Source organism: Aulonocara stuartgranti (genome assembly GCF_965226115.1).
Source record: "Aulonocara stuartgranti genome assembly, chromosome: 1".
Classification (NCBI taxonomy): domain Eukaryota; kingdom Metazoa; phylum Chordata; class Actinopteri; order Cichliformes; family Cichlidae; genus Aulonocara; species Aulonocara stuartgranti.
Window position 1 is genome coordinate 18,432,393 of NC_138939.1, and position 22,075 is coordinate 18,454,467.

At 44.8% G+C, this 22,075-nt stretch overlaps 2 protein-coding genes across 2 annotated transcripts; one reads left to right on the plus strand and one right to left on the minus strand.

Annotated features, from left to right (window-relative positions):
* Nucleotides 1-58: 58 nt before the first annotated feature.
* On the plus strand, nt 59-11,735 carry cog4 (component of oligomeric golgi complex 4). Its single transcript, XM_082533413.1, has 19 exons — nt 59-237; nt 1,440-1,522; nt 1,619-1,733; nt 2,121-2,295; nt 2,488-2,681; nt 5,360-5,465; nt 5,548-5,705; nt 5,790-5,848; nt 5,936-6,060; nt 6,171-6,289; nt 8,221-8,387; nt 8,500-8,665; nt 9,056-9,118; nt 9,219-9,332; nt 9,901-9,993; nt 10,073-10,156; nt 10,258-10,359; nt 10,647-10,775; nt 11,333-11,735. The coding sequence occupies exons 1-19, from the start codon at nt 103-105 to the stop codon at nt 11,465-11,467; spliced, it is 2,322 nt and encodes a 773-aa protein (XP_082389539.1). The 5' UTR covers nt 59-102; the 3' UTR covers nt 11,468-11,735.
* Nucleotides 11,736-12,295: 560 nt separating this feature from the next.
* On the minus strand, nt 12,296-19,380 carry gnao1b (guanine nucleotide binding protein (G protein), alpha activating activity polypeptide O, b). Its single transcript, XM_082533435.1, has 8 exons — nt 18,477-19,380; nt 18,289-18,331; nt 15,962-16,103; nt 15,503-15,663; nt 15,284-15,412; nt 15,078-15,207; nt 14,162-14,315; nt 12,296-14,081 (listed from the first exon to the last, which is right to left on the minus strand). The coding sequence occupies exons 1-8, from the start codon at nt 18,592-18,594 to the stop codon at nt 13,894-13,896; spliced, it is 1,065 nt and encodes a 354-aa protein (XP_082389561.1). The 5' UTR covers nt 18,595-19,380; the 3' UTR covers nt 12,296-13,893.
* Between the last annotated feature and the right edge of the window lie 2,695 nt (nt 19,381-22,075).

The following is a 22,075-nucleotide window of genomic DNA, read 5'->3' on the forward strand; positions in this document are numbered from 1 at the left end:
ACCCGATAATAATGCGCCGAAACGCTGCCTGGCAGACTAATCACGGGGAATAGTTACAAAAATGATGACGTTGGCTTCTGTGTCCTGTTCCGGTGGCGGAAGATGGCTGACGGTGGACCCATAACAGCGAGAAGATGCGACTCCAGCTCTCTGTCCTCTGTGAGTATGGACACCATCTCCGCCCTGACGGAGCTGGAGGACCTGGAGAAAATTTACCAGCAGCTCTGCGAGGAGGAGGTTCGTACCAATGGCCGCTGACGGTGGTTTGTTTGCGACATACAGGTGCTGTCGTCATCCACGTAAACTTAACAGGCGCTCCTCCTCAAACCGCTGCTGAGAAGGATGTCTGCTTTAATAGATATTCACAAAAACAGCAAGCTTTAATAATAGTTTACTGTCATCAGTAGGAATGCAGTCATGCACCGTGTCACTTCATATTTATTGTTTTTCCTGTTAAATCACCATGGATCGCCTTCTTCCTGCTATCAGTTGTTTCCCAGTATTTGTTGTCGCTTCGTTTTTTCATTAAGTTTTAATGTGTTTATATTCAACAAGCTCCTACTTACATACATAACTCCTTTACTGCCTTTTAGAGGTGGGCAGATCGATCCAAATATCTAGTGTCGATTCCAAAACTAATATTGATATTGGATCGATACCTACTCCAGCATCCTGCGTTTTTCGCACCCATCAGATAAAAACCAGACTTTCGAGAAACACATGTCCTTAAGTCAAATACAGCCAATCAGCAATGTGAATATGCAAGATGGGAAATGATAACATGAAAACGCTCTACAGTGTTTGTCTCATCAGTCATGGTATATGATGACAGAGATGGACGAATTTACCCTTAAGTAGACCTGAATTTACAGTGTATTGTCTGAATGTTGGGGCAGAAACTGAGACTCATCAGACGAGGCAGCGTTGTTCCAGTGTTCTGTGCTCCAGTTTTGGTGATGCTGACAGGACTGCTGTTGTAGGTTCTTCTTCAAATGATTATTTCAATTACTGTTGCCTTCCCATCAGCTTGAAGCCCATTCTCCTTTGACCTCTGGAATCGGCAAGGTATTTTCTCCCAGAGATCTGCTGCTCACTGGATATTTCCTGTTCTTCAAACCAATCTCTGTAAACTTTAGAGATGGTTATGTGGAAAAATCTCAGTGGATCTGTAGTTTCTGTAATACTCATACCTGTCTGACACCAACAACCATCCCATGCTGAAAATAACTTAATTCACCTTTTGTCCCCATTCTGATAGTCATTTGAACTTAAGTAGGCTGTCTTAGTTACATCTACATGGCTAGATGAACTGAATGTGATTTCCTGATTAAATATTTGGATAAATGAGCAGTTGTACCTAATGAAGTGTGGATAAAGTAATGTGAGTTGTGGGAACTCTATAAAGTAAAAAACTGGTCTTTGTTTTGTTTTTATTGCAGAAAGAGGTGGAAACAGAGCTGGACAGACTGGTAGGGCAGGAGGGGGTCATTCACACTAAAATGCTGGCACTACACAGGATGGGGTACACACAAAATCAGCTGCTGGTCTAAAGTATTTAAATGCTAATCTGTAATGTGTTGTACTGAGGAAAAAAATGCTTTCTCTCTTTGCTCTGCAGACCCAACCTCCAGCTGATTGGAGGAGACGCCAGCCAGCTGTCGGGCATGATCACTTTTACCTGCAGCCTGGCTGAAAACGTCAGCCGTAAAGTACGACAACTAGACCTGGCAAAGGTGAGCATGCATACATTTTAAAGCACCTCCATCAGACCCGCTCAAAATCAGCAGTTTTTGTTTTGCTCTTTTTTTTTTTTTTTTTTGCTTTTTGGCACTATAACTTGCAAATTTAAAACCAACAAACTTGTACCTTTGAAGTATGCAAAACATAGTATTTTTTTACCGTACTTGTTACAGGATTTTGGAGACCTTGTAACTTTATAAGGACAGGAGATGGCTTCATGAAATTTACAACCATCTTTGAACGTCAATAAAAGATGTTAGCATGTGAAAGGTCTCCTTTTAGGCCATCATTTTGATACCAGGTTCATTTTCTAGGCGTGACTCCTTCTGGGTCAAAACAGCTTTGATTTCTGAACATGTATCTCATTTGATTTCCCTCAGACGCGGCTATATAACGTCATCCAGCGTGCCGATGATATCCTCGACCTGAAATTCTGCACAGACGGGGTGCAGACAGCTCTGCGTAATGAAGATTACGAACAGGCTGCTGCTCACATCCATCGATACCTGTCTCTGGACCAGTCTGTTATCGAGCTGAGCAGGCAGGGAGAAGAAAGTATGGAGCCTCTTGTTCTACATCAGCATGCAATCTTAAACTGCAGGCTTAGGGTTAATTAAGCAAATGGAAAATGCAGTTACAGTTGATTTGAAAAATAAAGCTCCATATAGCAGTTAAAGTCGTTACATTAAGGTTTGGGTAAGTGCCACAAAGATACACTAACACTACCATTTCATCACGTCTGCACAGGCAGCGCTGTGGACGCCAGTCTGGTCCTACTGCAGGAAGCAGAGCAGAAACTAAAGGTCATTGTTGCAGAGAAGCTTGATGAAGCCGTAGCAGCAGTCGACCTGGCACAGGTGGAAAGGTTTTTCAAGATCTTCCCTCTTCTTGGCCTCCACCAGCAAGGCCTCGCTCGATTTGGCCAGTATCTCTGCAGTCAGGTCAGTAATGAAAACAAGTCCTTTATATTTGCTGCTTTAACTTAAAGAAAGCTGAATCTCCCCATCTTTAAGAAGGGGGACCGGAGGGTGTGTTCCAACTACAGGGGGATCACACTCCTCAGCCTCCCTGGGAAAGTCTATGCCAGGGTGCTGGAAAGGAGAGTTCGTCCGCTAGTCGAACCTCGGATACAGGAGGAACAATGCGGTTTTCGTCCTGGTCGCGGAACACTGGGCCAGCTCTTCATCCTCTCGAGGATACTTGAGGGTGCATGGGAGTTTGCCCAACCAGTCTACATGTGTTTTGTGGACTTGGAGAAGGCATTCGACCGTGTCCCTCGGGGTGTCCTGTGGGAGGTGCTGCGGGAGTATGGGGTGTCTGGCCCATTGCTACGGGCCATTCGATCCCTATACAACCGTTGCAAGAGCTTGGTTCGCATTGCCGGCAATAAGTTGGACTCGTTCCCGGTGGGTGATGGGCTCCGCCAGGGCTGCCCTTTGTCTCCGGTTCTGTTCATAATTTTTATGGACAGGATTTCTAGGCGCAGCCAAGTGGCGGAGGGCTTTCGCTTTGGTGGCCTCAGAATCTCATCTCTGATTTTTGCGGATGATGTGGTTCTGTTGGCTTCATCGGGTGAGGGCCTCCAGCTCGCACTGGAGCGGTTCGCAGCCGAGTGTGAAGCAGCGGGAATGAGGATCAGCACCTCCAAATCTGAGGCCATGGTTCTCAGCCGGAAAAGGGTGGAGTGCCCACTCCGGGTCGGGGATGAGTTCCTGCCCCAAGTGGAGGAGTTCAAGTATCTCGGGGTCTTGTTCGCGAGTGATGGGAGAAGGGAGCCGGAGATCGACAGACGGATTGGGGCTGCAGCTGCAGTAATGCGGACGCTGCACCGGTCCGTCGTGGTGAAGAGGGAGCTGAGTGTAAAAGCGAAGCTCTCAATTTACCGGTCGATCTACGTCCCTACCCTCACCTATGGCCACGAGCTGTGGGTAGTGATCGAAAGAACGAGATCGCGGATACAAGCGGCAGAAATGAGCTTCCTCCAAAGGGTGGCTGGCCTCTCCCTTAGAGATAGGGTGAGAAGTTCGGCCATCCGGGAGGGGCTCAGAGTAGAGCCGCTGCTGCTCCACATCGAAAGGAGCCAGCTGAGGTGGTTCGGGCATCTGACAAGGATGCCCCCTGGGCGCCTCCTGGGTGAGGTGTTCGAGGCATGTCCCACCGGGAGGAGGCCCCGGGGCAGACCCAGGACACGCTGGAGAGATTATATCTCTCGGCTAGCCTGGGAACGCCTTGGTATTCCCCCGGATAAGCTGGAGGAGGTGGCTGGGGAGAGGGAGGTCTGGGCCTCTTTGCTTAGGCTGCTGCCCCCGCGACCCGGCCTCGGATAAAGCGGATGAAAATGGATGGAAAGCTGAATCTCATTAATCACAAACCACTTAAACATAAAGAGAGATCCGTGCATGCTGGCTGGTTCCGTGTGTGTGGATGAAAATTAAGGGGGGATGTGGATCCAGATTTGGCTTAATGGGGACATTACAATTCAGCGGTGATAGCACATTGGCAGTCCATGAGAGAGTGTCCAAAGTATGTGGAACAGCCCGTCAATGGACCACTCTTCATCTGTCAGCCAGCCAAGGAGACAAGTAAAGTTATAACGTTCAAAGAGCTGAAGTGAAACCGAGAGTTAAAAACAGAGAAAAGTGTCACTGCAGCCGCTGTTTGTGCTTTTCATGCTGTATTTTTTAATCTTTGGTGTTTGTTTCTCGCTGTTCTCGTTCCCGGTGATTTTCACTGCTGCTCCCTTCAGTGTTCCAGCCCGCTTTACAACCAGTGGTTGAAAACGCCTGTCTGCAAGGCTCTCCATAAGCAAATACACAGACAGCGGTAGCACAAAATTAAGCATAACTCATCATAGGTGGTGACCCTAACTGTAGACTTATGCTATTGTGTGTTATTTATGCATCATAAATTTCTTTTCTATTTTTCCTTAAATGTTTTGCTTTTCATCAAAGGATAGGTTTGGGGTTGGGTTCTTCACCAGTGATCAGTTAAAAGTTGTCTGGTTTACTGATGAAGGTCACCTGCCAGCAAACCAGAATGGGTTCACCGGTGGGGGTTTTACTTTGTTGTGAACACAGACAGCTGCAGAGACTACAGACGTACAGTCATTGTAATGTAACACATGTGTAATTGGTGTTGTTGTAGTGTAGTCCACATGGATGCCATTATTTTAAAAAAAAGAAAAAAAAAGGGCAGGTACGTCACGCAGACCCAAGTAGACCTCAGCGGACTCACAGATATGGAAACTAACCTCACCTCCTGCATGCTGGCTTGCCGTGCCAGCCCTTGGTCGCTCTATGACAGTGATTTTCAACCACAAAGGAAGGAAACAGTATGGTTTAAAAAGGCACAAGTAGTCACACATTGATTCTAAATGCGGGGATGCTTATCTGTTTATTAGGTTTTTGTACATAAAGATTCATATTTTTAACATAGCAGCTTAGTTTGAGTGACATGAGGGCAGTTGTGGCTGTAATAGTGGCCTTAGTCGAGGTGCATATTTTCTTTTTGTCTCCTATTTATGCATTTCATCACACTTGTAATTTCAGTTTATCCTGATTTGAGTCATGTATTTTAGTCTGCTACAATATGTCATTTTGATTCATACACTCTCACACAGCTTGCCTCCAAAGCTGAGGAGAACCTGCTGCTAGCGACTGGAGCAGATCTGGGTGAGAAGAGAGCTCTGCTGATATTTGCAGACACGCTAACGCTGCTGCTGGAAGGTGAGAAAACACAGACTGTGCGTGTCTGCCTGAATTCCCCTTTGCATGCTCTCTCCACCCGTGTGCTGGTTTGCGTTCACAGGTATCGCTCGCGTTGTGGAGACCCATCAGCCAATCGTAGAGACGTACTACGGTCCAGGCCATTTGTACACGCTCATCACTCACCTGCAGCAGGAATGTGATCGCCAGGCCCAGAAAATAGTTGACAGCTTCATCCAGCAGAGAGGATACCACACCAAGGTGTGTGTGAGACGCCGGCGCTGCGTCACGTGGTTGCTTTCACTGCGTCCCTGACCCGGCTGTGACCTTGAATCTGCTCTTTAGTTTCAGGTCGTCCAAAGCAGCATGATGAAGAGTGTTCCAGGGGAGAGGATCGAGCCAAGGTGCGTGTGTTTGTCTAAGCGGGATGCTGCATTTCCTACATGTTTGAGGGTTTATATTTTTGTTTATACCTCTTCGTCCGCAAACAGGGAGCTGGATCCCGTCCTGGCAGAAGTCACTCTGATGAACGCGAGGGCGGAGCTCTACCTGCGCTTTCTACGTCGCCGCGTGATGGCCGACTTTGAAGTTGGGGACGCTCAGAGCATCACGCAGGGTAGCTTCATGTGTGATTTTCTTTATCTTTTCTTTTTTTAATTGAAATGTGAATGTAAAGAAGTGTGCAGTTGAAAATGTGTGTTTTCCCCTCCGTGTTTAAACACACAGAGCATCAGCAGAACGTGGAGAAGCTGCTGAAACACTGCCTGCTGAGCACAACGATGCAGGAGCTGATTGGTTATTACATTCCCATGGAAGAGTACTACATGAGAGAGTCTGTCAACAAGGTCAGCTGAGTGCAGTGTTATTTCTGTACTTCAAAGACTCAGTTCACTCATCGAAGACTGTTTATGTGTCCGCTGCACTGACACAAACGTGAAAAGGTTGTGTAACATTTCTGTGGATGTGCAGGGAGCTGTACATGTCGAGTCTGAGGTTAATAAAAAAAAAAGCTTAAATTCTGCAGGTCACCCTCTGCTTCAGGCTACATTAGCTGCTGATAGTATAATGCACTCAGATGACAGACCAAACTGTGGCGGTCATGTTGCATTATGGGTAATGTACACATCTGTTTTAGAAAGGGAAAGAGAATATGAGGGATTAAAAAAAAAATTTTTAAAAAGGCAGCTGGCTGGTTTTACGTGCAAATTCATCAGCATTTTCTTACTTGAATTTACCTGTGATTTCACTGCAAACATTAAAAATTGCTTAGATTACCAGAGAGCAGATGAGTCCCAAAGTGTGGCCTGCAGCCCCCTGGTGGGCTGTGAAGGTATTGCCAAAGGTTAATTGGCAATAAATACAGGCTGTGTCAAAAAGATTTATTCAATTTCAAAAGGTTGTATTTTTTTAAAGCAGTGGACATTTTAAATTTAAACATTTTATTTAAAAATTTAACACCATCTGCTTCTTGGAGTTTGTGTTTTTGTTGGGGGTTTTAAGCTATCGTCACTCCTGAGCAAATGCTTTGCTTCTCTCTTGAAAAAGGTTTACAGCTTTCCCTAGTGGAACAGTTCAGAGCATACATATTTCCTTCATCAGGGTTTCTTAACCTTTTCCCTGCACTTTAGAATGCCCAAAAACTTCACACATCAACTGTTTCTCATTTATGATTAGTGATGAAAAAAAGGCTCGGCGGTGCTCGTGTAATACAAGACAAGACAGGTCAGCCGGATAGATCAGCAATTTCCTGTTTGTTTACTTTTCCTGAAACAGTTATGTGCATTAATTTAACGTAGTTTTACTCCACATTCATCCCCTGGTTGTCCACCCTGGCCGTGCAGAAGATCTGTGCCTTACATAGAAAAATGAGGACATTTCAGCATATGCTAATTATAAATAGACAGACAGACTGATTCTCATTCAGTCGTGTCCTGAATGTGACAGTAATTTTACATGTGTTTGATGACTCGCAGGTCTGGCAATGAAATGGCTATAGTGACATTTTTAAAAACAAAATGTAATATTTGTAGGCAAGATCTGAATATACTCCAAACATGCATCCAAAAACTTGACTCTTTAACACCCGAGTATCAAACAGGATGTCTGACTTATAAATAAAATATTTCTCATGTTTCTGGAACAGTTTAAAGTTTCTCTTTAGCCCAAACTTGTAGAAGAGCAACGGTAACGACAGCAGTACCTTGTCACTGCTTGTGCTACTGTATGATAAAGTCAAGTTGCTCATTTTACATCAGAGGCAACATACACTTTGATCTTAGATGGGCCGGACAAGTAAAAATACCCCTTTTGTCACTATAAAAATGCGTTAACTACACATTAAATACCTAAGATATCTCAATATAAATACAAAAATATAATATTAGAAAAAATGCCATTTCATCTTTAGATCTAATTTTTCTACCTTTTTTTTTTTTTTTTTTTTTAATGCGTTTGAGTAAATAAAAGAAATCTGTCAGCACCACTCTTTGTGTCTACATTTATAAGAAAATTCTGGTAGCTCATCGCCCAGACTGTCCTGTAATTATAAAGTTTTTGTTAATTCCCTAAAAACCTCCTGTTTTTATTACTTATGCACACATTGTGCATAAATCTGTGCACACATTCGAAACAAAAACCGTTTGCATATTATACAGTGAAAAAAAGAGTAACTTTCTATCATTTTACTGTTTATGTGTTACCTTATTACTGTAGTATAAAGTAACTTCACGTTTTTTATTTATTCGTTACCATGTTATTAACTCCTCTCCTCCCCCAGGCTGTTGCTATGGACACATACGAAAAGGGACAGCTGACCAGCAGCATGGTGGACGACTGTTTCTACATTGTGAAAAAGTGCATCAGCAGAGCTTTATCGAGTTCCAGCATCGACTGCCTCTGTGCGATGATCAACCACGCCAACTCCGTGCTGGAGTCTGACTTCAGGTCGCTCGCTCATTTTCTACCTCTTTAAAATCCTGGTTTTGTTTGGTTTTACACATTTATTACATTGACACGTGCCCCTTTCCTGCCTCATCTGCCTCTTCTCACCCGTCAGGGAGGTGTTGTATAACAAGCTGCGGCAGGGCTTCCCGGCTACAACACTGCAGGACATCCAGCGTGGTGTCAGCAGCGCGGTCAGTCTGATGCAGAGCAGCTTACAGCAGGGCAAGTTCAACACGCTGGGCATCGAGAGCACCGAAGACGCCAAGGCTGCGTTCCTGGTGAGACCGCTCGACACAGAAATACTTGCCTCACTCGTAGAGCAGTTCCTTAGAAATCTTTGTCAGACTGTAAGATAAATGAATCGCTCACATCTGCTGTATAAGCCCTTTAAAAAAGAGCTCAGCAGTAATTTAAAGGAGGAATCGAATGAATGAGCTAAGTGAGTAGCGCTTTAATTTTTAAAATGGCTCTTTGTTAAAACAAGAGCGACTTCAAAAACCTTTTTAATATCATTATAAATTGAAATTAAGAAACACTTAAAGGCTTATAACTACCAGCTGAGGCAGGAGATGTCAAAATACCTCATCTCCAGCAGATTATAGTTTTTAAAGCAGGACTGAGTCACGCTGGCTGTAAGAATCCTTCATTTGCACTCGTCCCCCACTCAGGTGACCCTGAATAACGTCGAGGTGTGCAGTGAGAACATCACAACTTTAAAGAGGAACCTGGAGGTGAGTTTGTGCCACAGCTCTTCCTTTCTCCTGTTCATCACGTTATTTTTATTTTTCTCCCCAGAAATAAAAAAAAAATGTCAATTTTCTTTCCGGTCAGAACGACTGCTCCAAGTTGTTCAGTCAGGGGGTCGGCTCTGGAGAGCAAGCCAAGATTGAGAGCTGTTTGTCCGACCTCGTCAGCACGTCCACAAAGTTCAAAGATCTATTACAGGTTGGACGTGCACGCAGACACACACACACACCACATGCTTGTCTGCACAGACTTGTATATTTTCTTAATTGGAGTGGGAGCCTCAGGATGGAGAACTGTTGTTAGACCAGAGAGCGCCGTGGAGGGAGAGCTCTTATTTATTTAACAAGTCACAGGAGATCTAGAAGCGCAGCTTTAATGAGATCTTTTAATAAAGCCCTGTTTTCGAGGAGGTGCGTGTCGTTGTTGTGCAACCCCGGGGATACTCCAGGCGTGGCTGCCTGACATCCGGCTCCAATGAAGCAGATTGCACCTGCTCCACACGGTGCTTATGATTCCAGAAAATGCATCCCAGAAACAAGTTTTTGCTTCGTGTTGGCGCTGGAGAAGGCAAAGACTGGAACAGCATAGAGCACCCAGTCAGTTACTAAAATAACAGACCTCGTGCTCCCGGGGTATCCCAGTATCCCGTGAAAACATGACAAACCCACAACCCGTGTGCTTCCAGAATAAAGAGAAATGGAAAGAACTAAGAATTTATTTATTTATTTTTTAAGGTCAGGTATTTGTCTTTGGTTTTCTTTCACAGGAGGGTCTGATGGAGCTAAACACAACAGCCATAAAGCCTCAGGTCAAACCCTGGATCAGCAGCTTCCTGTCCATCTCACATAACATAGAGGAGGTAACGCTTTCACCTTTCTGCACACGAATAAATCAGAGGTTACAGAACGTCTTGCTGCAACTGTCTGCATCCCTCACAGGAGGAGTTTAATGACTATGAAGCTAATGACCCCTGGGTGCAGCAGCTCATCGTCAACTTGGAGCAGCTGATGACAGAGTTTAAGGTGTCTTTTAAGATTTGACTTTGTGTTTACCGGCTAAAGATACTCTTCCTCACTGTTTAGTAAACTTCTCTTCTCGTCTTCTGATCTGAACTCCCCGCCAGATGGCCCTCTCCCCGGTCATCTACGACACGCTGACCAGCCTGATGACCAGTCTGATAGCTATTGAAATGGAGAAGACGGTCCTCAAATGCTCGTTCAGCAGGGTGAGGCGCTTAGCTTGGCCACTGGGTGGCAGCGAGCTGCTTGTGCGTCACGTCACTGACACTCCCGTGAAGAAAGGCCTCCAATAATTTATTAATGAGTTCAGAAAGGCCTGTAGCAGAGGGTGCTTCCTTCTGGCACGGCAGCTTCTTCCTATTTTTGTGCAGCATGTTTTTACATAACCTCTAAATAAATTATGACACAATGTAGAACATATAGTCCTAAAAAAGAAAGTTGCCATGTACGTAAAACGCACCCACAGATGTTATTTTTGACTTTTCTGTTGTAGCTCGGGGGGCTCCAGTTTGATAAAGAGCTCCGGTCTCTCGTGGCGTACCTCACAACCGTGACAACTTGGACCATCAGAGACAAGTTCGCTCGCCTCACACAGATGGCCACCATTCTCAACCTTGAGCGGGTAATTTAGACTGTTTTAGAAACACACACACCATTTATGGGGGCTTAGCACCAGTGATGGATTGTAACTAACAATGTTTTTGCTATTGGGAAATATCTATGTGACAGCTTTAGCTGCTATCCATCCATTCTCTTCCGCTTATCCAATTTAAGGTCGCAGGGGGGCTAGAGCCTATCCCAGCTGTCATAGGGTGAGAGGCGGGGTACACCCTGAGCAGGACACCATTAGCTACGAGTTGCTTTCATTAACCTGGCTTTAGCCTACCTGATACAGCAATGAAATGTGGCCTGCTGGCTTAAATGCAGGAGTTCTTTCCCCTGTATAAGTCAATTTTTGGTATTCCTTTCCCCAAAGAAGTCGCCAGTCAGTATCACATTGTTAACTGGGATTTCTTTTATTCTTTTTGTCTCATAGCATGTTTAGAAATGACAAGAACAATGGGCTCATGTGGTTTCCACAGAGTGTGGACCACTCGTGCTTTCTGTCATACTGTTGTGAGCTGGAGAAAACACCAAAAATAACTGAAGTTACTATTACTTTACCGATTTCTTCTGCAGGTAACTGAGATCTTGGATTACTGGGGCACTAATTCAGGTCCCCTGACGTGGCGACTGACGCCGGCAGAGGTGCGTCAGGTCCTGGCGCTCCGCATCGACTTCCGAAGCGAGGACATTAAGAGGCTGCGGCTGTAACCCTCGGAACTGGTGTGCGGGTGCCTTCGATTGCTGTGAGAGTTTTCACTGCAGAACTCTGTTTGCAGTACGGACAAGCCGAGGATTTCTTTTTATCTGAATTCTTTGGGGGGGTTCAGACCTTCTGCTCTTCACCCCTGACTGATGACAGTCTATATCATTATAGCCGGGCTTTTATGGGGCAGGGATTTTGACGAATTTGATAGGAATTAACTGTAAAATATGAGAACGTTCTGTTAAATGTTTAATTAAAAGCGTGACTGTGTAATTATATCTCAGTGGGAGTTTAACCTGTAACTGGCTCTGAGAAACGAGGACACACTGGGACTGAGGAGCGGCGCTCTGCGGCTCTCAGTGAAACAGAGCAGTAATGAACATCGTACCCATTAAACTGACAGAAGCAGGTCAGACAGCTGATCCAGCCTAGTCATTCAATATATGAATAGCTCCTTGTCTACAGCGATGGAACACTTTTAACCTAATAAATCGAGAGCTGCTGTGCGACGCCTCTGATCCCCCGCCATCCGCCACATTTCACCGAGTGCCGCTCCGCTGCTGCGCAGGACCTGCTCCCAATCTTTTATACATATTTCTGACACTAAATACAAAGCTGTGCTCACCAGGCGATGAAGCATTAAAAGTGGTCCACTCTCATAATGTTCAGCCTAATTTCCCGGTCTAACCTTAGTTCTCGGCACAGATTAAAGCAGGTCAGCGTTTGTTTAAAGTTTTGTTTTTGTTTTTTCCTGAGCAGCGTTGCAACCGTGACGGTCTCGTTTTTTGTTTTCCTTTCAGTCCTGTGTAATCAGACTCAGACAAACGCAGGGATAGTTAGGAAAAGTGTGGCTTTAATGTAAACACAACATTCGATTGGCTCAGCACAAACATTCCACATGAGAGCAACCAATAAACTACTGAATAGGATGAGGGGTGCAGCACAAAAACATTCACAGTAAAAAAAAGAAAAAAAATCTGGTATAATCATAATATATATATACAGTACGGTGCTTTTTTTTTTTTTTTTTTTTTTTTTAAGGTGAAAATGGAGATATGAGGGTTGATATGTGATGGCTAGAGAGTATACAGGGGTGGGAAGATGAATTTCTGGGTGCATGGGTGAAAATAGAGAGCTGGGTTTGTTTGTTTTTGTTTTGTTTTGTTTTTTTCCTTCTCTGTGAAAAGAGAAACATGACAGAAGAAAGAGGAGAGAAGGAGAGGAGAGGGGAGTGGTGGGATAATGGTTCCCTCCTCACTGATCAGGGGAGGGGAGGTGAGGAGGAGGAGGGAGTGGGGGAAGAAAAACTTGACTCCCCAGACAGAGGCTGCCTCAAATGAAATTGTTCTCCCCGTGCAGTCTTCTATTTGTACACAGATTCACATCGAAGGGTCACGCACCACACGGAGAACAAGATGTCATCGGAGGGCTGATTTCTACCCTCTGAACCGAAGGCGGGAATCGGTGCACCCCAGTTATTTTGTGACAGGAAATAAATAAGGTGGCATGGGATTTCAGGAGGTAGGAGGAGGCATGTAGGGCGTGAGGCTTAAATAAATAAATCATTCACTGATAATAAAATGTTATATCTGTTGGTTAAATAATAGAGTCGATATAATGAGCTATGATTTCTGATGCTATTCCCCTAACTGTCGTTCTCAGATGGTTGGCACCGATATTTTTTCAAGAGATATCATTGGCTGTTAGGTATTTCCTCAGGCTACAGGAGGCCAGTGCTGATGGGCAGCCACTCTGAACAGAGGGATCCTCTCTTCTAATCGTGATTAAAGTAAAAGAGAAAACCGAGAGTGGAACAGGCCTGGGGGGCTACTCCGTCATGTGCACATCTGAAGGAAACTTTAAATAAGCCTCCTTCTTTTCCATCCATAACCCTCAGCCACAAGTACAGCACCTCCCTGACATCCCCGTCGTCATCTCCACACACAACAGCAGCTCTTCAAACGGCGCACCAGAGGCTGTATTCAGTCCAAAGACGCGAGCCTTGAGACTTGCACTTAAAAACAAAAATGCCCACAAATTCTGGGGACAATATTCCACGTTGTGCTTAACCCAAAAAAAAAAAAAAAGAGCACGCTCCTCGCATTACATTTCAAGCTCCGGCTGAATAAACCCCTGGTGCCGCCGCTTCTGACCCTCCCGGTTGTTGACACGGTCATAGACTAAACAGCAAACATTCAGCTCAAAAACACATTTTGAAAAAAAAAAAAGACAAAAACGGGTTTTTTTATACTGAAATCAAAATAAGAGGAAGAGGAACAAATCATGGCAATAATCCAGTGTGGTGTCTGACGGCAGCTCTTTGGGTCCGTTTGGACGTGTAGAATTACATATTTATGTGTTTAAGTATCATCAAAATTATCATTATTAACACCTCATACACTCCATGACAACCTCTGTGCTTGGCCAGGCCTCAGTATAAGCCACACCCTCTGAGGTTGTTTGCAATAATGATGTCGGTGACGGCATCAAACACTACCTGGATGTTTCCCGTGTCTGTGGCACAGGTCAGGTGACAGTAGATCTCCTTGTTTGGAGAGCGGTTCTTACTCTCAAACTGAACCTGAATATATGCAGTAGCGTCTTCGTAAGTGTTAGCACCTGGAGAGAAAACAGCAGAGGGCGATTAAAGCGCGTCGCTTTGCTCGGGAAGCCGCTCCGACTGAGGGCGTGGGACTCACCTGTGTATTCTGGAAAACAGATCGTCAGCGGGGACTTCTTTATCTTCTCAGCGAACAGATCCTTCTTGTTGAGGAAGAGGATGATGGAGGTGTCGATGAAGAACTTGTTGTTGCAGATGGAATCGAAGAGCATGAGTGATTCGTGCATGCGGTTCTGCGGAAAGAACAAGTAAAACAATGAGGGGAGTCTAATAAAACACAGGCCCAAAGGAAAGCCGGCAGCGCTTCAGTAAAGATCGTTTCTTACTGCTTTTGTTACTTGGACACAGGCCCGGTCTGAGCCCAGAAAAACCCTGATAAACAATAAATCGCAGTCCCAGCTTTAATGATTGTTTAATCGCTTTTGTTATGAAACAGAACAAACACACATTTTACAGGATTATTATTATTCCTGTTAACTCAGCCGAGGCACTTGCCAAATATGCATGTGTGGGGGTTTTCCGTCACAGAGGCCTTTTAGAGCAGTTTTAGCCAAACACAAAGAGAAATCACCAGCCTTGTCACATTTTTTAACCACTTTTGCTCATCTTAGTCTGATTTTTTTTTTTTTTTCACTAGAAACGGTTGGAAGTCACAGGAAAAGGCATAGAGTTCTGTCAAGTATGGTAACAAAAGTATTAAGCCAGGGGGGAAAAACCTGTATGTATCAATTTTATATTGAAGAAGAAAGTAAGAAAACGATAAATAAATGAATAAGAAGTGTTTTTTCCATAAAATTTAAAGTCTAAGAATGGAATGAGGTGATGTGTGGACTGTACAGCCTACCTCTGAGACAAATAGAGATTGCATAAATACATATTTTTATACAAATATATAACACGTGGCGAAAAAAACTTGCCAAGAAATCTTCAAGTTAATTGGACGACTTCTAAGTTTTATTGGATTAGCGTCAGTGGAGGGATTCAGGCACACTTACAGTTGTTTCATCTTCATGGAGCACCTGGTCGTACCCACTCAGAGCGACGCAGAAGATGATGGCCGTCACGTCTTCGAAGCAGTGGATCCATTTCTTCCTCTCTGACCTCTGACCTCCCACGTCAAAAAGCCTGGAAAAGGGCGGGGGGTGTCAATACAGAGCAGGAGCAGAAAACCTTTGAACTTCGAGCAGGAGCGGCTTCCTACCTGAAGTGGAGGTTTTTGAAGGTGAAGTGGGTTTCGACGATACCAGTGGTCTTCACACGGGTTCTCAGGATGTCCTGCTCTGTGGGCTGGTAGTCTGCCGCACCAATTCGGTCTAAACTGTCCAGATAGCTGATGAAGGAAGACAGGAAAAGCAGTGGATAAAAATGGTGGATTTTTTGTTTGTTTTTTTTCCTTTTGTAGTCTCTTTGCTCGACTCACTATTTAGCCGAATCATTAAGCTGGTATTCTCGAGCACGGTTGAAGCACTCCTGAGTCCCGGCGTCAGCCCATACACGCTTCATAGCGCTGAGGAGCTCTGCAGAGTACGGCTCTGTGTCCTCCATACGACTGACCACATCACAAACCAGCTTAGCATCGGCCTGCACGAGCACATTTCATTAGATCAGGGAAGAGCAACTAAATTATATCAGTATATTTATTATTCATCATCTGTCAGAGCTGTATATATGGGGCTTTTTAAATATGATAAATCAAAATACACATCTGTTCCTCTAAATGGATGCTACAAAGAAGTTGAAAAGTACACTAGATAAAACTGCTGCATCCAGTCCTTAAATCAAAACCCAAAGATGCTGTGAACTACATGAGACCAAAATTCGAGGTTATTTTGTTAAAATTGCAGCTTCTGAAGAGCTGAAGGGTGAAGGTAAGACTAACTTTTCGATCCTTGTCTCCAAACTCAATGCCCAGTGAGTCCATGGCTCGAAGGATGGCTGCCAAGCTCTGGATGGTGTTGCTGTAGACCACAGGCTTGTACTGCTTCACATCATCCCCAGAAAAGCCATCTTCATGGATAATCCTGCACAAGTACAGAGATATAAAAGAGGGAAAAGTCAGACTAGTCCGTATGCTAATGCGCATGATGTGTGCGCATGTGTGTGAGGTGGTTACTGTCTTATCATGCTCTCTCCCGTGTTCTCTGCCTTAAATCCATCTTTAAGTGTGTGTATAGTGTGTATAATGAGGCAGAAATTGATCACACACTCCGTCTGTGATCAGTAATTGAGCAGTAATGCGATATTTATAATTTATGATGGGAAATGGGGTGGAATCAGTGAGAGCACCAATCAATCACACAGTTAAACTCCTCCATAATCCGGGTAGCATTAAATCATCCATCAGGACATCCTCACCCCCTGGCTTGATCGATAAAATGTCAGGTGCATCCTCCTGAAAACTGACCCGCGATCCACTCCTTAAAGCGGGCACCCCGTTCGCTCGCTTGTCATCGGCAATTGATATTTGATTTGGGGGGTGGGGTGGTAAATATGGGATGACGGTTTTAATATATTCATCTCATTAGTGCACATTACGAAAAGATGTTTCACGGCAGGGAGATCAGCCTCACGCCCTGAATCTCCACCACCATCATAAAAATTAACAGTCGTGTGAAATAAAACATTAACCCAGAGGGAAACAGGAGCAGAGGTGCCATCTAAAGCTGATAGGAATTATACCCGTCGATTAATCGCTCATGCAGTGAGTATTTCCAAAGTGAAAATACTCAAAATACAATTACGGATAAAAGAAAAGCACCATTCAATCATCAGAATAAGTTCCTGACAATTAACTAATTGGTGAAGCTCTAAGATAACTGTGACTATTGATCAATCCTACAAGGACGTGTGTGTGCACAAAATGCTTATAGTGACAAAAAAACTCTGCATAATAATAACTATTCTGACTAAACGAGATACAGGGAAGTGGATAGTTGTTATAAAATTATGAAATTATTAAGAATTCAAAGCACTAGTTTAAGGTATATGCTACTAATAAAGACCAATCACAGAGTGTGACAGTGGAAATGTATATAAATAGACATGCCTGACATTTCTGCAGCTGCAACTGACTGCTGTGGCAAGTGCTACATCAATCTATCGATGAAGCTGCTCCTTGTTTAATTCACTCAGTCCATGTGGAAAATCTACTCTGGTGTGTGTGTCTGTGCTGCACTTTTCTGGCTCTACTAAGGCTTTTCAAACATTTCCTGTTGCCTCTCTTTTACAAACTGGCTAGAGTGAAATTGCAATACTGCCTAAATACCAACCTGCAAGATGATGAGTTGGCAAATCAAAATAAGGGCATGCAACCTGAACTCTCCAATACCTAAACTTTATTACTCATGATGTGTGTGTGTATGTGTGTGTAGTAAAAACCCATCCATCTGCTGCTTGCTTGGGCTGAAGGAAGCTCTGAAAGTGTTTGTAAACACTATCTGGCCCAGTGTGTGGAGTTCAGGGAAGAGTGGTGAGTTATGGGCAATCAGAGACCGCAAGGAGGGTAATGAGGTGAAGGGAAGAGGCATAGAGGGAGGGCGCAGTCGGTGCAGTTGCAGGAAGGAGACAGAGATGTTTCACAGGACAGAATAAGCAGAACAGCATGGCTTTTTCATGCTAAAACATCGACAAACTTAGCTAAGAGGGTTAGAGGAGATGACAACTGTGATTTAAAACATCAAAGAGTGATTTAGCTCAGACAGGGGGAGGTTTAGATGCTGTTTTAGAAGCCATATTTCTGCGTAAATCGGCTTTATGGGCAAAGTACTCCCGGCGATATCGGGCACTTAAAGCCATTAAGATTAAAAGCAGAGGTATTCACTAATGGACCTGTAGTCCTCACTGTAATTCACACGCGCGCGCGCGCGCACGCACAAACACTCGCATACGGAGAAACAACACCCACACCTCCCCAGTCGCACACTCCCTGTAGTCAAGCCAAAGCCTCGTTAACTACATTTCAGCACCCCGGCGGTGAACAGCACCCTGGGACGCACCGGTGTGGCCTCCGCAGCCTCACTGTCGGTCTACAGGAGGTGCTCGAGTCACCGGCACTCCTCCTGGGCTATACGGCATCTCGAAACATGGCGGCTCAACCTGCCTTAGCCCATATAGGGGAGGCAGGCGCAATCTCAGGCCTTTCACTCTCGATGTGTGTAAGAGGGTCGGAATAAGGCCCCGAAAAAATTAAAATTAACGGACACTTACTTCATCTGCTTGACGATGGTGCTTTTGCCGGACTCTCCGCCGCCTGTAAAGAGGGGAGGAGGGCAAGAGTGAGAGCCGGCAAAGAAATCAGTACCACGGAGAGCACCTCCGCCCCATGCAGTCCCACCAAAAGAGGTAGACCGAGCCGAGGAGACGAAGCCCCGCGGCCGGGGCGGCTCTGATCTTACCGAGCAGGAGGAGTTTGACGTCCTTTGCGGCGACCATCCCGTCCTCTTTCAGGTTTTTCTCGATGGCCTTGCTCCGGTCCAGAGCGGCGCGCTCCTCGGCGCTCAGCGTACATCCCATGTTTCCAGGCGAATGAGCAATCCCGTCGTCTCCCCGGTCCGCCCTGTCCCTCGCCGACTCTCTGTCACTGCGTTGTCTCGCTCGCGCTCTCCTCCCGCGCGGTCTGCTACAGCATTAGGCCCGGATTGAGGGCGAAACGGAGCCGGGATCCCGAAAAGGTCTTTTCTCCGTGACTGTGAGTCTCTGGCTCCGTCCCCTCTATCAGAGGGGGTTGAGAAGGGGGGTGGGAGGTGGGGTCGTTGTGCTCGAGCCTGCGGGGTTGGGGTTGTTGTTAGGTGGGGAGGGGGGGTCTCGAGCGCGCGCTCTCTCTCTTTTTCTCTCGCTCTACAGGGCGGCGCTGATGGTGATGATGGCAGCGAGCGCGAGCGATTTCATCGTATCTTTTTTTTTTTTCACGAAAGCAGGCAGGAGGGGCGCTAGAGGATGAGGGAGGGGAGGAGGAGGAGGGAAAGCTGCGCGAGACTCACCTAACGCGGACAATCTGGCTGACGTCAGAGCAGCCGAGCTCTAATCACGTCCGATGAAAGATTATTCAAACGAAAGAGCCGTTTAAATGGCAAACGTCGCCCCCGTGTCTCGTGGCATCAGTGGAAATCGTGCAGCGGTGGGAACGTTAAAATGCCCCAGCGCGGTCACCGTCTATTCCCTGGGACAAGCATGACGTGCGATTATGTCAACAGCATAAATAGGCCTGACCTTGTGATCCCGGCGAGCGAGTTTACTGTGTAAAAGTACTACAGTGATTTTTAAATAACGTTTTAGGAGTTAAATACAAATTCCGTGTATCCTATGCACAGGTATGCTATATAACGTCTGCCGTTGGGTAACTGTAACGGTGTAAAGCAGCACAATCGCAGTCACTCATATAACCACTAGCATAAACAACTGTTTACGAATGCAAATATAACACTTTAAGTTTTTTAAATATTACATTTAAGATCTTAAGCTCATTAAAAGCTTCATGAGGAAAAATGTGAAGAACAAAAATTCCCAAATTAATGTGGTGAAAGGTACAAAAAAAACCTCTCAGAAACAGGGAAGTGGTCAAAAGTTTACATCCACTCATCATAGGTACAAATGTCACTGTAATATGGGGCTTTTAATTACTGTTTTTGTAACTGTTCTTTTTCTAGGGTGGAGTAATTGTACAGGATACATCTTTAATGACTTTAAAACACTAATTTGGCGAATATACACCCCAATAATTGCTTTAATGTCTCTTAGCAAGTTGCAACCAGACGCTTTTAGTAGCCAACAACAAACTTTTGGCATAATTCTGTCTGTATACTCAGCCATTATCCTTAGCAGAATTGGTAGAGTTCATTTGAATTAATATGGTGTCCTGGTATGGACCTGAGTTTTCAGCATAATCCACAAATTTTAAGTAGGGTTGAGGTCAAGGCTTTGGAAAAACTATTCCAGAAATTTAATGCTAGCCTGCTTTATCAATTGTGTCCAAGTTTCAACTGTCTAGCTGCTGTCCTTGAGGTGCAGTTGAACATTTTGGAGGTAATCGCCTTTTTCATTATTCCATTTATTTTGTGAAATGTACCAGTACCAGTGGCAGCAAAACAGCCCCAAAACACAATGCTGCCATCACCATGCTGACAGATGGAACAGTGTTCTACAGTGAAAGCCTCACCTCCTCCAAACATACCTCTTGTGATCAGAGCATGGACTTTTTTTTCTTGGTCAGCACCCTTTCAGTCCGTGACTGGCTTCACTGTGGACAGAGACCCTGTTGTTACAGAAGTTTTCAGTTCATGGCAGGCCTTGTGGCTCCCAGCTTGTTCCTGAACATCCTAAACAATTTCCTCTCATCTGAGGGTGACAGGTTGAGTCTTCTGCCAGATTTTGGTAAAGTGAGGACATATCAGAATAACTTGTACTTATGTACAATAGTTTGAACTGATGATCTTGCAATCTGAAGTTCTTTAAAACTGGCTCCAAGAGACCTTCCTAACTTGTGTGAATCTACAAGTCTCCTTCTTAGAGCTTCATTGAGTTCCTAGGTCTTTCCTTGGAGTACTGGTCAGGCCAATGAGTGCTGTTAAACAAATCCTTTTGCCAGCAAAGAAAAACAACCAGTTGTAGTTAATCATAATCACTAAGGGGAATGAACGGTGGTGTTGTCAGTTTTTAAGACATTGTAGAACCTTTAGCACCACCTATTTAAAGTTTTAAGTCAGTGTTTGTACATATTTGAATCTGTATGATTGTGGCTCATTCTCAGCACCAAATTCTTGTTTTGTAAGTTATTAAAGATGTATTCTACACAATCATTCCTCCCTGGAAAAACAACAGTTCAAAGAAATACTTAAAAGCTCCAAATTGAGGTTGAAGACATCCACACCTGGACAACTGATTGCTCCAGACCAGCAAACTGCTTCCCAGGAAAGCAGAAGGGATGTAGCTACTTCTTTTTTTCACAGAACGACACAGAGTCCTGTAAAAACTTTCTTTTTGCATGTGCCTGTTTATAGGTTTGGGACAAACATACACAGCCATTCAGATGAAGTCTCTTTCAGGTAAGTCTTTGCTGATTTCGACAACACACAACCAAACCACATCCTGCACATATCCCATCGGCTTAGCTCCACAAAAAAAAAAAGAACATGTGTATCCAAACTGGCTGACCTGTTGTCACACCTGTTCACCTGCTGACCCCAACCCACAAAACATTATGTGGATTAATTTTATTAATCCACGGTGGTTAGCACTGTTGCCGCACAGCAAGAAGGTCCTGAGTTCAATTCCACCATCAGGCCGGGGTCTTTCTGTGCGGAGTTTGCATGTTCTCCCCGTGTTTGCGTGGGTTCTCTCCGGGTACTCCGGCTTCCTCCCACCGTCCAAAGACATGCAGCTTGTGGGGATAGGTTAATTGGATAATCCAAATTGTCACTAGGTGTGAATGTGAGTGTGAATGGTTGTCTGTCCCTATGTGTTGGCTCTGCGACAGACCGGCAACCTGTCCCGGGTGTACCCCGCCTCTCGCCCTATGACAGCTGGGATAGGCTCCAGCGCCCCCCGCGACCCTGAAAAGGATAAGCGGAAGCGAATGGATGGAATTTTATTCTCCATCATTATGATCTAAATGTTTTCTTGAATTCATCTTTTAACCTCCATCAGGCCTAAAAGTCATATCATTTAAATCACTTGATGGTATTAACAATATCAGTGTCAGCTTAAATCAACATATGCCACATCATGTCAGTGCGGGCGTAAACGTCTCTGTACTCCATAAACCCACAAAATTCCCAAAAATATTACTGAGGACACAGCCTAGCTATCACCAGCAGTTGGAGCAGCAGGGACGTGTGTGTTTAACTTAGGACACTATGTATGTCTATTTGAAGGGTCTGTATCACATTAGTGTGTGTGTGTGTGTGTGTGTGTGTGTGTGTGTGTGTGTGTGTGTGTGTGTGTGTGTGTGTGTGTGTGTGTGTGTGTGTGATAAACACGTCTAATCCACACATCACAT

Excerpts from the sequence above, each read along its gene's own strand:
- cog4 (XM_082533413.1), top strand. The coding sequence starts at position 103 with ATGGCTGACGGTGGACCCATAACAGCGAGAAGATGCGACTCCAGCTCT. Across the intron at positions 5,706-5,789 it reads AGAGAGGATACCACACCAAG|TTTCAGGTCGTCCAAAGCAG; the intron begins GTGTGTGTGAGA and ends TCTGCTCTTTAG. Across the intron at positions 9,333-9,900 it reads AGTTCAAAGATCTATTACAG|GAGGGTCTGATGGAGCTAAA; the intron begins GTTGGACGTGCA and ends TTTCTTTCACAG.
- gnao1b (XM_082533435.1), bottom strand. The coding sequence starts at position 18,594 with ATGGGATGTACGCTGAGCGCCGAGGAGCGCGCCGCTCTGGACCGGAGC. Across the intron at positions 18,332-18,476 it reads CGTCAAACTCCTCCTGCTCG|GCGGCGGAGAGTCCGGCAAA; the intron begins GTAAGATCAGAG and ends CCCTCTTTACAG. Across the intron at positions 15,413-15,502 it reads CTTAATGATTCGGCTAAATA|CTATCTGGACAGTTTAGACC; the intron begins GTGAGTCGAGCA and ends TTCCTTCATCAG.